At 41.9% G+C, this 18,032-nt stretch overlaps 1 protein-coding gene across 4 annotated transcripts in view; it reads right to left on the bottom strand.

Annotated features, from left to right (window-relative positions):
* LOC140231271 (nuclear receptor subfamily 2 group F member 1-B-like) overlaps positions 1–18,032 on the bottom strand; it is a 157,580-nt gene that overhangs the window by 46,919 nt on the left and 92,629 nt on the right. For all 4 annotated transcript variants that reach the window (XM_072311415.1, XM_072311416.1, XM_072311418.1 and 1 more), the window contains one exon: positions 4,551–5,066. In XM_072311415.1, the coding sequence (XP_072167516.1) occupies positions 4,551–5,066 (516 nt within the window). The remainder of the gene's footprint in view (positions 1–4,550; positions 5,067–18,032) is intronic.

Here is an 18,032-nt window from a genome sequence, read left to right as displayed (position 1 = left end):
TTAACCCTGACATGCCAGTTTACGAAGTTGCACCTGAAGACGGGGTTGGTAGGACACGCACCCTACACCGCAACCTTCTCCTACCCATAGAGTACTTGAATGAGGCCCCAGCCCATAACTCAGAGACCCAGAGACCAGGTAAGAAAAGGAGTCCAGCAGATCGGACTCGTTCCAAAAAGTCCATTGCCCCTCCGAGTGAGGAAGAGTCTGATAGTTCAGACTCAAGTGATGAAGAAATTACTCTGCTTTTCGATGTACGCAAGCACATTAACCGCCCACATTCAGGACTTAACGTAAATACGCCAGAATTTGTCCCCTCCCAACCTCCCAGTCTTCCCTCTGAGACTACCAGCGAGACCCCTGAACAGGTCAACACAGCTGATGTGGTGAGCGACACAGGTGTTTCCGGCGATTCCGTTTTATCCCCTGACCCCACTACTGAGGAGACATCAACCAATTCAGACTTAGAGAACCAGGCTGGCAGTGACATCAGCATAGATGCCACAAGTGCATCCAGTGGTTCTGGTAGAGTAACACCAGATGATGCAGTCCCCGATTTGAGAGGGGAGAGCATGGAGGAAGAGAGTAGACAAACTAGCCCTTTACCCACAGACACAGAGTCCAGAGGTAACACCCCTCAAACTCCAGCAGAACCTGAGGCTGAGCAAGCGCAAAATGCAAAGCAAGCAATCGATTCAGAGCCTGCCCCGCAATCCATCAGGCGCTCGACTCGCTCTTCAAGGCCGCCGCTACGCATGCAGTACGATACCCTTGGTGAACCCTCTGGTGCTAGGCAAGCAACTTCATCAGGATTTTTTGCTGACCTTAAGCGTAAGATCTTTGGCTTTGATTAATGTAAGGTTCACAGGAGTGAACCCTGGTTTGAAAGGGGAGGATGTAACCCCACCAAAATTTGGGTTACTAAGATTTCTCCAGAAATGTCGTCAGACTAGATTCCTACTTCCTTGGAAGACCCATGGTCACTGTTATTACTACCCCCTCCATTCATCCCTCCTCTGACGTCCATACCCCACCTGTTTTCCAACAACCCCTCGATCAGTGTACTAGTAACCCCCAAGATTAGTCTTAAGATTTCCCCTTCAGCCTTTGACCCCAGTAGCCAATGTCCAATTGTAAGCCTGTGTGTATTGAGACTGGTCAAGCCCTGTGAAATGCCCCTGCTGGTGTTAGACTATGTAGGTGTAATAAAACTCAAGGATGGAGCAAGCTAGCCAGTCTAGGGATATTGTTTTAAGCACCCCTCCCTTTTGTTGGTGTGTAGGCACATCAACAGAAACGAAAGGACCATGTCTCAGAAGAGGAAGGTCATTCTTGCTAGGACAAAGTAGTAGTTGCTTTGGGATTTAGGGACAGTGTCCTACCATGGGCAAAGCCTATACAGAGTGGACTGGTTCTAACTGTAGACCAACATTTTCTTTGACAATGACGTAGAGTGCAGGTCTAGCCCAAATTCTGTCCCCTCTTTTTCCTTTCCCTTCCCATTTCTCTGCCCCCCCCCCCCCATTTCCAATGAACTGTTTAGGCTAGCTCTGCGTGTGCCTTAAAGTAGAGTAGCTCCATACATTAATAGATTTAAATACTCTACCTGTGTTACATTGTGTATTACAGATACTGCTTTGATATATGTTATCAATGGCAGTAATGGTATGACTGTTTGCAAGATTATTATTTGATATGTCAAACGTTCAGAACAAAGTGTGATCCATACACTTCAGCATAAGAGATATGAGTGTGCATTTGTTATGTTTAATACATCGTTAATGCGAATGAGATGTATGTATCTGCATTCTAATTGAGTGCTTATATGATTCTGATATATGATTTGTCGAGTATGTTAACTAGATCAGTGTTTACATGAGTATAAACAATCTGTCATATAGCTATATGCTGGTTAGGTAGCCGCTCTAGTGACCAAGGTCACAGGAGTGCAACTTTAAAGTCCTGTAGCCAGAAGGCTTGAGAGTGACTGGAAAGCCTGTCGTTACTGCCCTTGGTCAATGTTAAGACTTTGTCTGGCCAAGTGGATGGTCAGTACGTCAGTAATGTTCCTGGAAGTCAAGGGGAATGAGTGACCTCTAGCCAATGAGGCAGACTTTGAATGATGTCATAGAAACATGAACCAATGATATTTCTGCTGGTCAGTTAACTTTCTGGAAGTTTCTGATTTTCTCGAGAAAGTTTGTAATATTAACATTTTACATAGAGACAGAAAAGTATAAAAGCCCATAGCTTTGGAGCAAATAGGCATATCTGCTTCCTGCCAGCGCTTTGAGGCCTGCACCCACTTTGCTTGTTACATCGACTGTGTGATCCAGAAAGTTTTCTCACACATTTATCTGCTGAGAGGTTACCACAAAATAACTGGTAAACCCTCATAAGCATCAGCTGTATTGTTATATACAAGTTTTATGTGCCTGTGATACAACTGGTTGTGGCACGTACATCCATTGACTGCCGTGTGGAGCAGCTTGTAGTGAAAACGAGTGTTGGCTCTTTTGACTAGGTAAGTCATTGTATTTTTTCATAATATGTATTGCATTGGAGAGTGTTTGTTAATTAAGAACTCTAAACAATAGATTTGGAGATTGCGTATTGAGAGACTCTGATATCATGTATATAAATTCCGAAGTTATTATTATGGTATGCAAATTGATGATCGATGATTGATGCTTGTGTATTACTTGGCAATGTAAGATTACAATGCACTACAATGTTCAAGGTATATGCGCTTTGAATGTTCTATGAATGGACATGATTAGGCATACACTCAAGTTCATTAGTAGACAGATGAAATTGGGAAACTGACTTGGAATTAGAAGTCAGATGTTTGATTGCATGCATGCATATTGAAATGCCCTGTAGACCCTCACACTCAGAGAAGGTGAGGCTAGGCTCGCAAACATTGAGGTCTACAATGAGCACCCCCCCCCCCTTCTCGTCTGGAGTGACAGATTTATATCCACTGACCGTTCGGCTGTGAGTGGCAGAGGTCACTGCACTATTGAAATGTGGAATGTGAAACTCAAGAGGGGAGGACTAGCCACTAGATGTGAAGAACCTTGCAAAGAACTAAATGTGAGGAATAGTTGTGCGATTGTGAATATAAAAAAGTTATATATTCATGCTTTTTAGAATGTATACATGTTAACTGTACATGCGCGGTAAAGTGTACAACTGCTCACTGTAATTATTGTGTGCGTGGAGCATTATTTCCACTCAGACTATGAGATTTGAATCGGAGTCACATTATTTGTCGACCCCAGATGAAGCAACTATACTGCCAGTTGATCAGATAGATCAAAGCTTTATTTGTGGCAGCAGTGTTGCATATAATTCAGAATAAGTTGAAATGTTAAACTGAAGTTCGAGAGGCTACACTGACCGTAAGCACTTGTGTGTCAAAATGAATTGACAAACATTTGAATGTATATGACTGGAGTTTGTATCTGTATTGTCTAATGCGCTCATATATGTTTATGAGGCAAGTATAAGTAAAGACAATACATCAGATCAGATTTTGGAGTGGACTTCCATACTCCTGAAGAAATATTATTGATCAGAAAGACACAATATTAGGAAAGTCCTGTGTCTTATAAACTCTTTTGACTAGATACATATTTGGACGAGAGCTTTGGCCCGCCTTTGCTTGGTTCAGCGTGACTGACGACTACTGAGCATTGCATCAGCTACCGTGTACGACTGGTTTGCGACTGCTCTGGGCTCGTCGACAGGATAACCGGCGAGAGAGACAAAGAGACAGCAACGAGTTGAATTATCATCATACACTGGCAAATATTTTGTTATGCTAATGTAACAAAGGTTACGATTGAGTCTGTGAACATATTGAATTGAAGGATGTACTTTGTTGAACGACAAACAAGCTAATAAAGTTTGTCATTGGATTATTTTGTCAAAACTTAATCCCAGGTGTGATATTCTTTATTTATGAACTCGGGAGTGTAACATTCGGGTTACACACGTTTGTTTTGTTTTGATTTTGTTGCCCATTGAATTACCTGTATCTTTCTTTGGATAGCATGCGCTGTTCGATTTTCTGAAACATGCAGTTTGTTCACAAAAACATCATTATCATTGTGAAAACAATGAGCCTCAGCTGCGTGCGTTATATCGTGTCGCAGACATAACATCATGTTTAACTCAAGCACAAGCATAGCTTTGCTTACCATACACACGAATGGAGAGGCACCCATTTTAGTTTACACGCCCAACACACAAGCACACTCGCGCACAGAGCGTTATTATTTGGGAAATGGCGTCGCCGTAATGTAGCATTGATAACAGCCTTCTATTTCAGTTCACAACACAAATCACCAACCTCGCCTGCTCCTTTGGAGGAAAAATAATTACTGAATTATTGTGTGCTATATCAACGATGGGATGTACGACACCAAAAGGAGAATTAGCTGACAAATTATTCATCTCCGGAAGTCAAGTTAAACCACGCATGACAAGTGGGAATACATTAAAGTTTTAAAGATCTGCTTGCGGTCGAGCTCCATAATACTCACCGGAAGTGAAGAGGACGATCGCTTTGATACAACTGTATTCAGCTGAGTCCACGTGAAGCGCTTTCAGCTTTTCCACCTGCTCCTGGAAAATTCTGATATGGTCCATAAAGGCCACCACTCGGTCCGCCGACATCGGGCTGGCGTGGAGGCCCGACGCGGCGAGGAGGGGCGCGACGTGCAGGGGCATCGAGCACTGCGAGGCGTTGAGCACGAACAACTCGCTCCAGCTCATTCTCAGCAGCGCCACCTGATCGGTGACCTGGAGGTCGGGAAAGAAAGGGATGTTGCGCGCCCACTCCACGGCGCTGAAGAGGAGGCGGGCGGCCAGCTCGCAGATGTTGTCGATGCCCATCACTGAGTTCGTCTGCATGCACTGCGCGTAGCGCGACGTCGGGTACGGTTCGGCTCGCAGCAGCAGCGAGATGTAGCCCGACAGGAATGTATGGCCCTCGAACCGTCCGTCGAGGTACTGGCCCGGACCGGGCTGCGTCGGTGGCATTCGACCTCGCTGGACAGCTGAAGAAGAACGGGTGAAAGATATGAGAGAAAAAAAAATAGTCAAAACAGAAGGTTTAGGAAGGCATTTTAGAACTGATTAAAGGGACGATATAGTTTTGGTTGAGAGGGGGGGGGGTTCAAGTTTCCAACTTTTCAAAAAGATAATTATGAAATATATTCAAGAGCATACAAGTGTAAGAGGAATTCAAAGTTTATTTGGTGAAAATCGGTTTTGAAATGGTTGAGATATCCAACGACAAATTAAAACTAAGTGGTCCTAATAAAAGGCGGGCCCCACCTCTTATTAGGACCAATTGGGACCTGAGAAGCATTTACTTGCTTTGGAATATCTTACACAAATTAAGACGATTAAATGCAATCAGCTCCTCGCCACTTTTGAATTTGTAGGCCCAACACCGGCAGCAAACATTCCAGATCTTTAATATGTTTGAAGATCTTCATCCTTGGGATATGCTATTCATAGTCCGACAAACGACCATCCTGGTAGACATGCCAACAACATGCTCATGCCAATTCATACACGCCATCACGACTGCAATGAAGGTATGTACAGAAATGCATTACTTAAAAGTAAAGGACAATTTCACCTTAATACATATGTGGACTAAGTAAATGCAGCAATATTAGTGGAGCACATCAGTGAAAGTTTGAGGAAAATTGGACAATGCATTCAAGAACTTATGAATGTTTAAAGTTTCTGTGCAGTCACTGCTGGATTAGAAGATTGCTAAAGTGTATGATTTCACATGCGTAGAACGATATACGGAAAATATAGAGAGAATTCCCAAAAAATTCTTTTTAAAAAAGAACACATTCCCTCGACTCGTCACTAAAATATGTTACGGGTAATATTATTCCCTCTGCCTTCATATAAAAGGAGCAAGTCAATTGCTCTTTTATTATGCGAGAAAAGGGAAGATATGTTCAATTTTCTTTATATTTTCTCTATATCGTTCTACGCATGTGAAGCCACACACTGTAGTAGTCTTCTCATTCAACGACGGCGGCATTGAAACTTCGAAAAATCATAACCCTTGAACAGATTGTCCGATTTTCCTCAACCTTTCACTGATGTGTTCTACGAATATTGCTGCATTCTCTCAATCCGTATGTGTATGAAGGTGAACTTGTCACTGCATGGTCGATTTGCTGCCTCGCAGACCGAAAGGAGAGAAAAAGGAATGATGGCTATGTGTATAACAGCTTACAAGTTACAGTTACCATGGATAACAACGCTCTAATATGACACATGGATGGCCCTTAATAGATGTAATATATATATCTATTTTGAATGCAAGTTTATATAAATTGCCAAGTTTGTCTGTTATGTTACACTAGGTTCATCTTCTCTCCTTCCCCACTTCCTCTACCACTTTCATTCCCCATCTTTTCTTAATACAGTGATGTGTATGATATAAAAATGCAATCTCGTCAGTACGTCAAGGAACCTAATCCCCTTCCTCCACGGTCCCCCTTGATCGCCCACCCCACCCTCAATCCCCTCCTCCCCCGTGCTTCCCAATTCAATTACGTTTGGAGGTAATTGACCCTTGAATCAACGACACTGGCGAGTATATTCTCCTCACGACGCTGTTTCTCCCGACAGCCTGGGTGAATAATAATAGCTCAGAGATGCAGGGGTTTTCCCCCTGTCCTACTGGATTTTACGCTGTTATTCCAGTTTAGCATCAGGTACGATTCACAAACAGGCATACAGTTACCTGTATATTGCACACACAGCATTATATCCCAAACTAAAGAGGAAGTGATAAGCGAACGGTTCATCCTGTATTTTAAAGTGAACTTGATTATGTTTCAGCCGTAAGTCTCAGGACACATATCTGCAGACATTACTCCAACGATGTGTCGGACGATTAATCACATCGTTGCTTTCGCCCAGTTGAGTTTCTCACATTACACACTGAGCGTAAGTCCATATCAATAAAATACGATGCTTATAGTAATCGGTTCAGATGACACTGACAGTGTGAGGGACGCGACCTACGATTCTTTTGCGATCATCTTCCGACATCGCAGACTCTGTAACGTGCAATATACCGATGGTTGACGACGGTGTTGGTAGACTCGGTGACGACACCCATGCCACAGCGCAGGAAACGGAAACGAACCTTGACCTCCTTAAAGAAAACTGTCGCAACCAAAGCGTGTGACAAATCAATGCTACTAACATATCAACCAGCAAACCACGCATTCCATCTCAAAATCTTATGAAAATACAAATATACGTGTCTGTATGGTGCACATAGGCACTGGTATGAGGGAGACATCAAACCAACTACACCATCTCTGCTATCAATTCAACTGATGCTGATACTGGAACCATACCGGAAGTGACGAAATGACACGGATTTCATACATGACAATCACTTTAATTTTGACTAATAGACGAAGACACACTTGTAACAGGGGTATTAATTCAAGGATAGCTACACGTGTTTATTTTTCTTTTTTGTTGGTAACATTACTGGCACTGTTTGCAGAGATCAATAATCGCATCGCAACTGCGTCTTCTTTATATTTTTTCTTCAAACTGCCAAATACTAATATTATAGCATATAATACGTCTCGTCTTCTTTTCTTAGTTACCTCTTCTTGAGTAAAATGCAGTCTGTTATTGATGAGGCATTTTTCTCCATATCTATCGCACATCATACACACCACACTATACTATACTCTAGCGCCTCATACCACAATGCGTCATCATTCCTATCCCAATACCAATCCCCATTTTCCTTCCCCAACTCTGATGTCAAACCGCACTTTTCGTTGTTGTTGATGTTCTTCTTCTTGCTGCTGCTGTTGTTGTTTTTATTATTGTCGTTTCGGCTATAACTGTTCTCCGCGTCTATGGCAAGCCGTGTACTTTTTTTTTTTTTTGGCCTGGGCTCCCACGAAACGTGTACTTTTTCCGCACATTCATAGCAAACAAGTGTACTTTCCTCTGGCTTTGGCAAAGCGTGTTCTTCACTCCATCATACATATAATTGACATGCAATTCCTGGCGACGCTTCCACATGAGTACAGTGACTTCTCACCCTTCCGCTTCATTTGATCTTGATTTCTAAGAGGGGTACTTTCCCATGAAATCTGACATTTCTTATTCAGGAAAGGGGTTCAGATTTAAGGCTTGTTAAACCCTAGGCGAGGGTTTACGTCAACTCTTCACCAAGTTCCTTATCTTACGAAGCATTCTCTTCTTCTTCTTCTTTTCTTCTTCTTCCTATTTTTTTTCATTTGTTTCGACAATTCTTTTATCAGGTATGGATGTATTTCCGAGCCGCATAGGACTGTAATAGGAGTTTGTTCTGTACTGAGGCGTAAATGTGAGCGTATCGGTCATGTTCCGCGTATCATGATTCAAATCAGTAAAGGGTATCGACTTTTGAACATTCATGACACTGTGCCTTTCAACACTCCACAGGAAAAAAGCCTCCAAAAGAGTCTTCCATTACTTTTTCTGTCTTTATAGTTTTAAGTTTTGATTTGAATACTTTTGACTGTCACCAAGTACTCATTGTGGCATGTTTGCTTGATAATAGCCATCAACATTACGATGAACCAGTCTTGTCTTCCTCGACACCATCCCCATTTTACACTTTCTATCCCTTACTCATGATAGTACGATTTATACACGTTATGACACATTTTCATTGTACATTTTGCAACGGAATATCAAGGGATGGCATCTCGTATTTATAATGTCCAGTCAAGTGTTGCGTTCTACCAGACATGCTCCTATATATAAGAACCAGTATTCATCCTGATCTTATTTTGTCTATTGTTTGAAGTGTGTTGTTTGACCATTTAGATCATTTAGACCATTTGTAATGGTTGCATTAGAAGCTAATAATGTGAATGCGAAGAGTCTCTATTCTTATTCCCTATTTGTATTTGTTTATATAATTTTTTCTTTTTGGTTCCATTGCTATCAAAATGCATGGCTATCATGTACGGTAGCAATGAGAGTTTGAGGCAAGAGTCCCCAGAGGTTTAAACGAACGCGGTTGCCAGGGTCCAAGGATGTCGAAAGGGTGTTGCCTCCTGTGCCATCCCTCCCTCTGCCGAAAACTTCACTCTACACATGGACCCAAGGGTAGGTCCATGCTCTACGCCACTGACTGGTATGCGTGACCCGAGTCTGGTGTGGTATGTGTGTGTCTGTGTGTGTATATATACTATATATCTGTGTATATCAGTGAAAGCGTGTGTGTGTGTGTGTGTGTGTGTGTGTGTGTGTGTGTGTGTGTTTGTGTGGGTGTGTGTGTGGAGGTGTGGGTGTGGGTCCTTACAAATGTGTGCGTGTGGTTGAAAGAGATAGTATAGTTTTGGCTGAGGTCTGGTTTCAGGTTGCATACTTTTTTTTTGGTGAGATAATGAGAAACCTCATATGAAATATGAAAGAGCACGTAATTTCAAGAGGAATTCAGTGTTTACTTGATGAAAATTGGTTTTGAAATGGCTGAGATATCCAAAACACAGCCGCACTGATGAAAGATGGGACCCACCTTTTATTAGAATAGCTTTGCTTTACTTTAGATATCTCAGCCATTTCAGCACCGATTTTCATCAAATAAACTTTGAATTCCTGCTAGAATGGCACGCTCTCTAACATTTCATAAGTGGTTTCTTAGTATCTCGCTAAAAAAGTTAAAAGTTCAATCATCATCCCAACCAATTCTATACCATCCGTTTAAACTCTCTCTACCCTCCCCCTTCATTCTAACTTCTGGCCTAACCCACAGCCAAATTCTTCCCTCCCTACTCCTGATGACATACAAAGGGGAGTCAAAACCTTGTCCACTCAAGTCCATTTAGGAGGAGATCCGATGTATATTTGTATCGTGTGGCATTTACCGCGCCCATCATTTATCATTCCATTCGAGCTATTACGGTTACGATGATAAACAACACTAGTCCCAGCACTACCATAAAAAGCAAGTACACTTGTACTACGAGTACTATCACTGATTATTATTACCATAGAAATGCCTCGGATAATGGATTACAAAATGAAACCGTCCAAACATCCTCCTTAGGCTTCGAACAATGATATTAACCACCAACAAAAGTCTATCGCGTACGTCAAGGCACAATGTTTGGGTAGGGAGGTATCCCCTCCCCCTCAATATCTTTATAGTACATCTACTGGTGAAAACAAAATACCAACAAGTCGAAGCAGCAATCTCGATGTCTTTTGTTTTTGTGTGTTTATTATTTGCAGCTACAATCATGTTTTGCCATTGCCCAGTATGGTTGCACACATTCACGTGGAGTGGAAAATGTATTACAATATTACACGTATATACATACTACTTGTATGGTGTCGAGAGAGGAATGAGGAAATTCATAGACGTTTCGAATAATTCTGGATAACCGCAGACACGATGAATCAACACCGCAAACATGCCGCCGTGCATCTTGCATCGCGCGTTCGGTTATGGAAGGCTTGTCATACCTTTAATTCTGAGGAGGCGATTTGCACATTGAAACGCTAGTGACTGCCATTATACACGTTTTATTCAGGTGGAATCGTCTGGAATAGGTATTACAATACAATGCTACAATTCGTATCGTGCAAAAGAGTAACACACACCGTGTGATTTCCCTCCACTTTCTGAATTCCCCTCCCCCTCTCTCCCTCCCTTTTCTGTGGATATTACACAGCCACCGTGCGTCTGTTATTCTAATCCTAGTAGACGGAGAGAGGGAGGGAAAAAGACCCGTGGAGAAGTCATTGATGGCTCGTGTGAGAGAGAAATTCGCCAGGTCAGCGCTAAAAACATGCAATATACCCACCCCTCTCGGTGAGAAAAAAACTAAGCTCTAGACTGACGGGGAAAAAAGATAAACTGGGGTCCGCGTTTCCCATACGGCTAACCCATCAGTTGGCCGCCGTCAAGATTTCTTTGGATTTGGGAGCGATACGTCTACGCTACACGCCGGTGTGTGCCCGCCTCTTACAACTGGAAACAGTGAAGAAGCCGAATGATGTCTGTCGTGTCTGTTTCAAATAAAGCAAAGAAGCTGACCCAGCACTGTGAGAAATCTTGGCAGTCAAGCTGGGGAAAAATACTTCGGCGGCCGTATTCCACTTGTGTGGATGTGAATTTGTGAGATCACGAAAGCGCTCCGCTCAACAGAGATGGTGTGCAAAAAGAAATTCTACGATATGAAAAAAGTGCCAAACACGTACCAAGCGAGAGAGCCAGTTGACGTTTACACGCCGAGAATTTCAAGAACTAAATGCGATACCCTCGGAAATTTCACATTGCCTTTCTAGGCTAATATACGGGAGGCAGGAACTCAAACAGAAGATAATGCCCAATGATAACTACTCGCCAGGTAGCACATAAAATAAGAGAGCGACAAGATAATGGATTTCGATTGCGACAGTCAAAACAAAGTAACAACAAAAGAACATAGTTCTGAATGCACGTTTCAATAATTGACTAGGCGCTAATGGCAAGTTACCTTTCTTTGTTGGTATTGACACAATGGATACATTTTCACGTAAAAGGATCCATAGATAAAATTAACATCCCAAGCATTGTTTTGAGAGAGTTTCGAACATGGCAACCACCTCTGGACACTCTTACAAGTGTGCTGATGTCATGATAGTGTACAATTCCTTGGCACGCGATTAAAAAAAAAAGGGGGGGGCTAGTATTACAAGGACATCCGCCACAAGCATTTAATACTCTGTAAACGGATGGTATAGGCCTACATACTAATAGTCATAATGAAGACGACAATGATAAATGGAAATGAACTCGTCTACAACTACTCCTACAGCTATTCTAATAGGGCCCACCACTTCTCATAATAACGAAAACAATGACACTACTACATGTACTACTAAATACGATTTTACAAGAGAGCTACTTCCAGTGTGTGTGTATGTGTGTGTTTGTTTGTTCCTTTTTGTCTGTCTGTTTTTCTTCAATAGGCAACGTGCTTTCGTCTAGTTATTTCAGTTATTAGTTGTTTATGAGGGGACTGCATTTCCAGTCCCCTCCATAGCCAACAATGTTGATTCGAAATCATCATAAAAGTCACATCGTTTATTGTATCTTTCTTTGTTGTCCTGATTTTGTGAAATTATGTACATGTAGGGCCTATAATACACAAAATCAACATATACATGGATATTTCCGACGTCTGCCTCTAGAAATATCTCTAGCAAATACATCATCGTGTCGTATATTATGTAGCTTTAGAGAACGAGTAGAATATGAGAAAGGATTATGTATTTTGCTTTATGGAGCTACCAAAGCATGTGCGCAAGGATCCGGTGCATGCTCAATTTCTTGAACAGATTGTACGCGAGTCTTTGCCCTTTATCCACTTTCGTTTTACGAAGTAGATGTCAAAACTGTAGATGTTACTTTGATATATGTGCCAGTATGAAATCATGTCAATTCAAACTTGGAAGTTGCTACCTTTTTCGTTGAGAGGGCCCATGCAATAAATTGCTTTGGTGTATGAGATCTCGTGTCGGGGGGAAATCAGTCTGCAGCGGAGGAGATTTGGAATTGTCGCATCATCATCCGTGATAGGACGCGTTCTGCATCCTATTACGAGTCCGCGGCCTCCAATAACCAACATAAAAACTGGCCGACGTAACCCAGGGGTTAATGGACCTCAACTGACCCGACAGTGACCTCGAGACATGCGAGCCCCAAAACAGTGAAGAGAAATGATTCATCACCCCCATCTCTTCTGTCTCCGTATCACCCAACGCTGATCGAGGACTTGCGGAGGGTGATGATTTTTTAGAAGGAAGAAAGGGATCCAGATAAAACACCCGGGGAATCATCACTGTACGTGCTCTGAAATCACGTTAGGCATATTTTTTCGGCTGGACATGGCGATGGTGAAAGCCTGGCTTCATACCTAGCCGAGATGACCAAGTTCTGACATTGGAAGGCAAGCATTGTATGCAACATCTTTCTCGCAACGAAATAGTCACAACGACGAATACGCGGGCAAAACCGACTCTCTCTCTAGTGAGCGTTGAAGATGGAATAACATTTCACTGCATATACTTTGATTTATACTCTTGCATATACTTTGATTACTTCTGTTTGTTTACAGATACCTTTTGTATGTTTGTTTGTTAATACATTTCCTTAAAGCCTTACGTATCTACAAGATATCATAACGACAAGATATTACTGGAAATCACAATAATAACAGAGTTTACAACGAAGTGTTGGCGGACGTATGGCAATGACAGCTGCACGTAAAATTTAAATTTGACTAAATTCCAGCTAGCTATTCGGGAAATATTCCCCCCGAAGCATCGAAACTCTGCATGAAGGCTGGTAGACAAAAGACGATGGTTATAACTCCAAAATGGCGCCTTAACCCCGAGCCCAATCCTATTTTTCTCCCTGTCTCAATATAGGCCTACAGTGTAAAACGCAGGGACACTTTTCTGAGGGAAACATATCACAGGTGGAGAACGGTTCTCCAAGAAACAAGACCACGCTGTGTGTAGCAAAAGTGAACACAAAAAGAAACATGACAACTCACGTTCCTCACCATGTCGTATAAAATTTAGTTTTTATAAAGACTATTTAACCTGGGGCAGCTTGAAATGACGTAAGTATCCACCGGACAGGGGAAAACAGAAACAAGCAAAACAAAACACATATTCGACTTCGTATTTACATTTATAATTTAGGGCCTATATTCATCATTACTGTATTTATTTATACATTTCTACATTTAATTTTGCGGGAATTACATTTGCCTCAAGCCTTTGGCTTTCTTTGTCAACTCCCCGTCACAATTAATACTGCAGATACTCTGCTTTTATGATTATCAATAGAGTAAATTGAACTGAATCTAATTGAATATTTCTATTTTCAAACCTGAAAAACTGTATGTACTTTTAGCACAAATGACGCTGAAATCCAGCATGCTAATAATACTGAGTCAACGTTACTTCTTAGTATTCATTGTACTGAGGAGATACAAACAAACAAACGAACAATTAATGAACAAACACCCAGCAGATGTCACTGACATAACACTAACTGCCAGGGCGGGAGGAGTCTTTTATGTATCTGTTGCTATTTAGAACTTGAGACTTTCCTCACGTAATACCGTTTGCCATATTTCATGTGTGTTAAATCTCACTCCCTGATGGAACGGGATGGTTAGTAAATGAAGTGTACGCGGCGATGTCATCGTAGTAAACTTCCTATTGATCAATCTGTCAAAAATTCAGAGGGTGGTGATCGATATCGACTTCTAACACGTCAGACATGCCAAATTTATAATTCCGCGCAAGGCTTTAGATTCACCACAGTAGTTCGAGAATATGAACAGGCTATGGCCCTGCCACAGTGGAGAACCATAACCTTTATCATCGAGTAGCTACATGCCGTGCGATTTTAATCGCGCGAAAAAGGTAATCCTGTAGTACCCGGTATACCGGGTACGTGACGAGCGTGCTCGAGTTTTAACCATGGAGCTATTCATGAAGGGTTGTCTATTGTAGACAAGCGAGACAGTCAGTTTCAATCACGGGGCGACAAGTATCGAGCAAACAACTATCGGTACTAGTTCTACATCAATCATTAAAGGATGCTATGCGATGATGAAAAATTGAAGGAGTGTTAGCATGTTATCATAAAGAATGATCATGCTCGTCATATTACAGGCCCTACCTCCTCTTTTTTTTTCTCCCGATGTAAAGAGGGAGATGTAGTGAAGAAGAATGGGGTCAATTTTATCTCTTTTTGTCGGCTCATGCAATGTGCTAGGTCTACTTTCCACACTTGACCTATAATCGCTGTTTGCACGCCTGTTTGTACGCTTTGCGGCCGATTACATTTCTAGGGCAGCGCGCGATTATTGAACAGCCAGTGTTATCGTTGCTTCTGAAAGTGTCCGTCAATAAAACACTGAACGATGCGCGCGCACACACGAAGAGATGGCTACCTCATCACTACTTGCCGCTCGCATCAAACGGCAGAATCACGGGCAAGTTTACTGTCTCTATAAGAATATGGTCCAGCATGATTATATTAACTGACTGAGGTATTGTAGATCAATGATTGTACTCGTCTTACATAAACATGGCATGATAATTACACACACAAGTAGTTTCTTGATGATTTAGGTTATCGCATTGACTTTCAACATATCTTGTATAGAAAGGGGATATAGGCGGGACATTTACAGGACGGCTCATTTAAACCCTCGTCGACGAACTTTTTTTTTTCGGATATGAAATCTACCAGTCACATTCTAACATCAAAATAGAAACAAATAACGCATGAATACTGAGATGCAACCGTGCCAACTCATTACAGCACATTGGACTTCATCCAGGGATTTTTCTCTGACTGCGCAAATTGGATTAGCCCAATACACGTTGGTGGGGATACTGGTCAACCCGCGGTGGGCGTAGCAGTTATCCATAACGCTTTGACCTTGGTCAATATTTTCCCCGCTGCGACACGAACAGGTGGATTCGAACGACTTTCAACACGAAGAAAGGCAACGACGTCAAACATGCAAATCTAGGCAATGAAGAAACCCCTTTCTAACCCCTGTTTGACGTAGATCGAAACGTAACGTTGAAGACTTGATGTTTCCATAAACATTATTTGGGGCAATCATGTTTGCGTGCAACGCCCAAACTTTTTCTTTCACATTAAAATGTGTCTCTCTACTTATTCTTTCAAAATAATATAAGCATTTATGATTCAGTGCGAAAGGCCACAAAAGGAAAATTGTCTTCTTTTATGTTCTTTTTTCAAGGCTCCTTAAAAAGCATTGTGCAACATGCGTGTATGTATGATATCATACGATCACACTCGTCCTGGTGATTTTACCGAGATTTCAAAGTATTCTAAACTCGCCGATTCATATATGGTTCATGTTATAAGCCCTATAGGAAACTTTGCATGATCAACATCCGTTTTATAGGGCCTACATTTTATTTTCTCTTCCTTAAAAAAAATCGGATCAATGATAATATAATTGATCAATTGATCAATAATATTGTTATTGATCCATGCATTGACCAGTAATAATAGAGGAAGGTAGAATAGAAGAAACCTGAAAAGAACATGGGATTGTATTCAATTCGTTGTTGAAACGACAGCATAACGATGTGATATCCTTGACATTTTATGAAACATGATTTAGAGATGTTCTACACGTTCAAAGCGGATATTTGTGAAACTTTTAAACATTTTCGTTGATCATACCCAAATCAAGTTAAATCTAAATCACTGGTGACAATTTATAGGCCTACTAGTTGAAACAGTGAAAACTAGGATGACTGGAAAAGGGGTCTACCATTTCACACAATAATCGTCAGGTTGTCCACATTTTAAGCTGCCAATAGGCACTTCGCTAAGGACTTCAAAACACAGGACTTTCCTGATGCTTTCTCGACCATGATTCGTACATCGTGGAAGTAATATCCTTCGTAAGTATGCCGTGTCATTGATGGAAAAGGTCCAGTGCCCTTCACTCCGCATGAGCTATTCCTCGTTGTCGAGGTGGAAGGAGTATGTTGTGAGGCGAGTCGACTATGGCCGAAGTGCGATGTGATGAAATTCAAAATAAACAACATTAGCGCCAGCAGGAATCTTCGCGCCTCAACCCGTGGAGCCGTCCTTAAAGAGGCTCGAGCTCCGGCTCGTCTTGTGCCTGTTGACCGTCAAATGGACGAGGTATCAACTTGTCAAGTTTGTTTGTGCGATGTGAGGTGCACTTTACCGGGATCACGGGACCGGAGGATGAGGACAAGAGGGAAAGATTTTAGATCCGTCTTGACAAAATGTCACATTAACTTTTTTCTTTCTTTCTACCTTTGGTAACCCTCGCCTGGCGATCGTGCAGGCACGGGTGACTGACAAGAGTAGCAGGCGAGGATTGAATACAAAGCAGAGCTCTCCATCTTTCATATCGGTGTTTTTGTTTGTTTGTTTTATCAGCACGGTGGTGTGTGATTTTATCAGTTAAAAGATTACAAAAGATATTGAAATGCTTACAGCAGTGAAAATAACGTATAAAAGTACATATATATGTAAGTCTATATATATATATATATATACATATATATATATATATATATTATATAATTGTCATCAATAAAGACATGACCTTGCTGTAGTATGTGATTTATTATGATTCTATCGCAATTTGGGGTTATCATTTCTTGGAAGGCAAAATGCAAAATGATAGGTTGAATTCATCATTTCGTATCTTTTAAACTAAAAAATGTCCCCGCTCATAGAATATTCTGACCTATCCACTCTCACTGCCGTCATGCCTTGTGCAATATTTCACGTTCTTCGAAGTCTCAAGGAGCGTCACCGAGGCCAGAGGATTAGTCTGGTGAACATGGAGGAGTTTCGACATGTAAGAGCATCGTCCTATTTGCTTCACGCTAATAACACGTCAAACCTCCACATAGTATGGGTGTTGTTGCAGCCACGTAACGATTGCAAACGCATGTCAGATGAGCTCGACCTCAAATCGTCTATTCTTAGCAAATTCAAATTGACGTGTTACCCGTTTAAACCTCTGAACTTGGACTGTTCCAGTGGCGACCACGCAAACACTACAAGCCTCTGTAAAGCGTGTTGATATGTTAGCCCTCCCAAGCCCACCATCTTAAAATATCATCGGCATCGTATGCAGCATGAGTGACTAGAGATGTATAAGGGCAGTCATAGGGTTAAAGAGGACACCCTTAGAGACGTTTGCATTTCCCAGCGACACCTACACCGGAGGGCAGTGTCTTGTCCTGATGATACATCTCGCGCACTGAGAGAAACGAAACCTCTCTGCAGAAAATCTGGAGGAGGTAAACATGAGGAGGGGCCACCCCCACTCAGGACGCAGCGAGATGCACGACACAATGATGCTATCTATTCTAAGGACATCTCTGCGTCACGGCGATGGAACGCA

The sequence above is a fragment of the Diadema setosum genome, chromosome 7 (genome assembly GCF_964275005.1).
Source record: "Diadema setosum chromosome 7, eeDiaSeto1, whole genome shotgun sequence".
NCBI classification, from domain to species: Eukaryota; Metazoa; Echinodermata; class Echinoidea; order Diadematoida; family Diadematidae; genus Diadema; species Diadema setosum.
The sequence above is the reverse complement of the archived record's forward strand: the minus strand, read 5'-3'. Positions and strand labels throughout refer to the sequence as shown.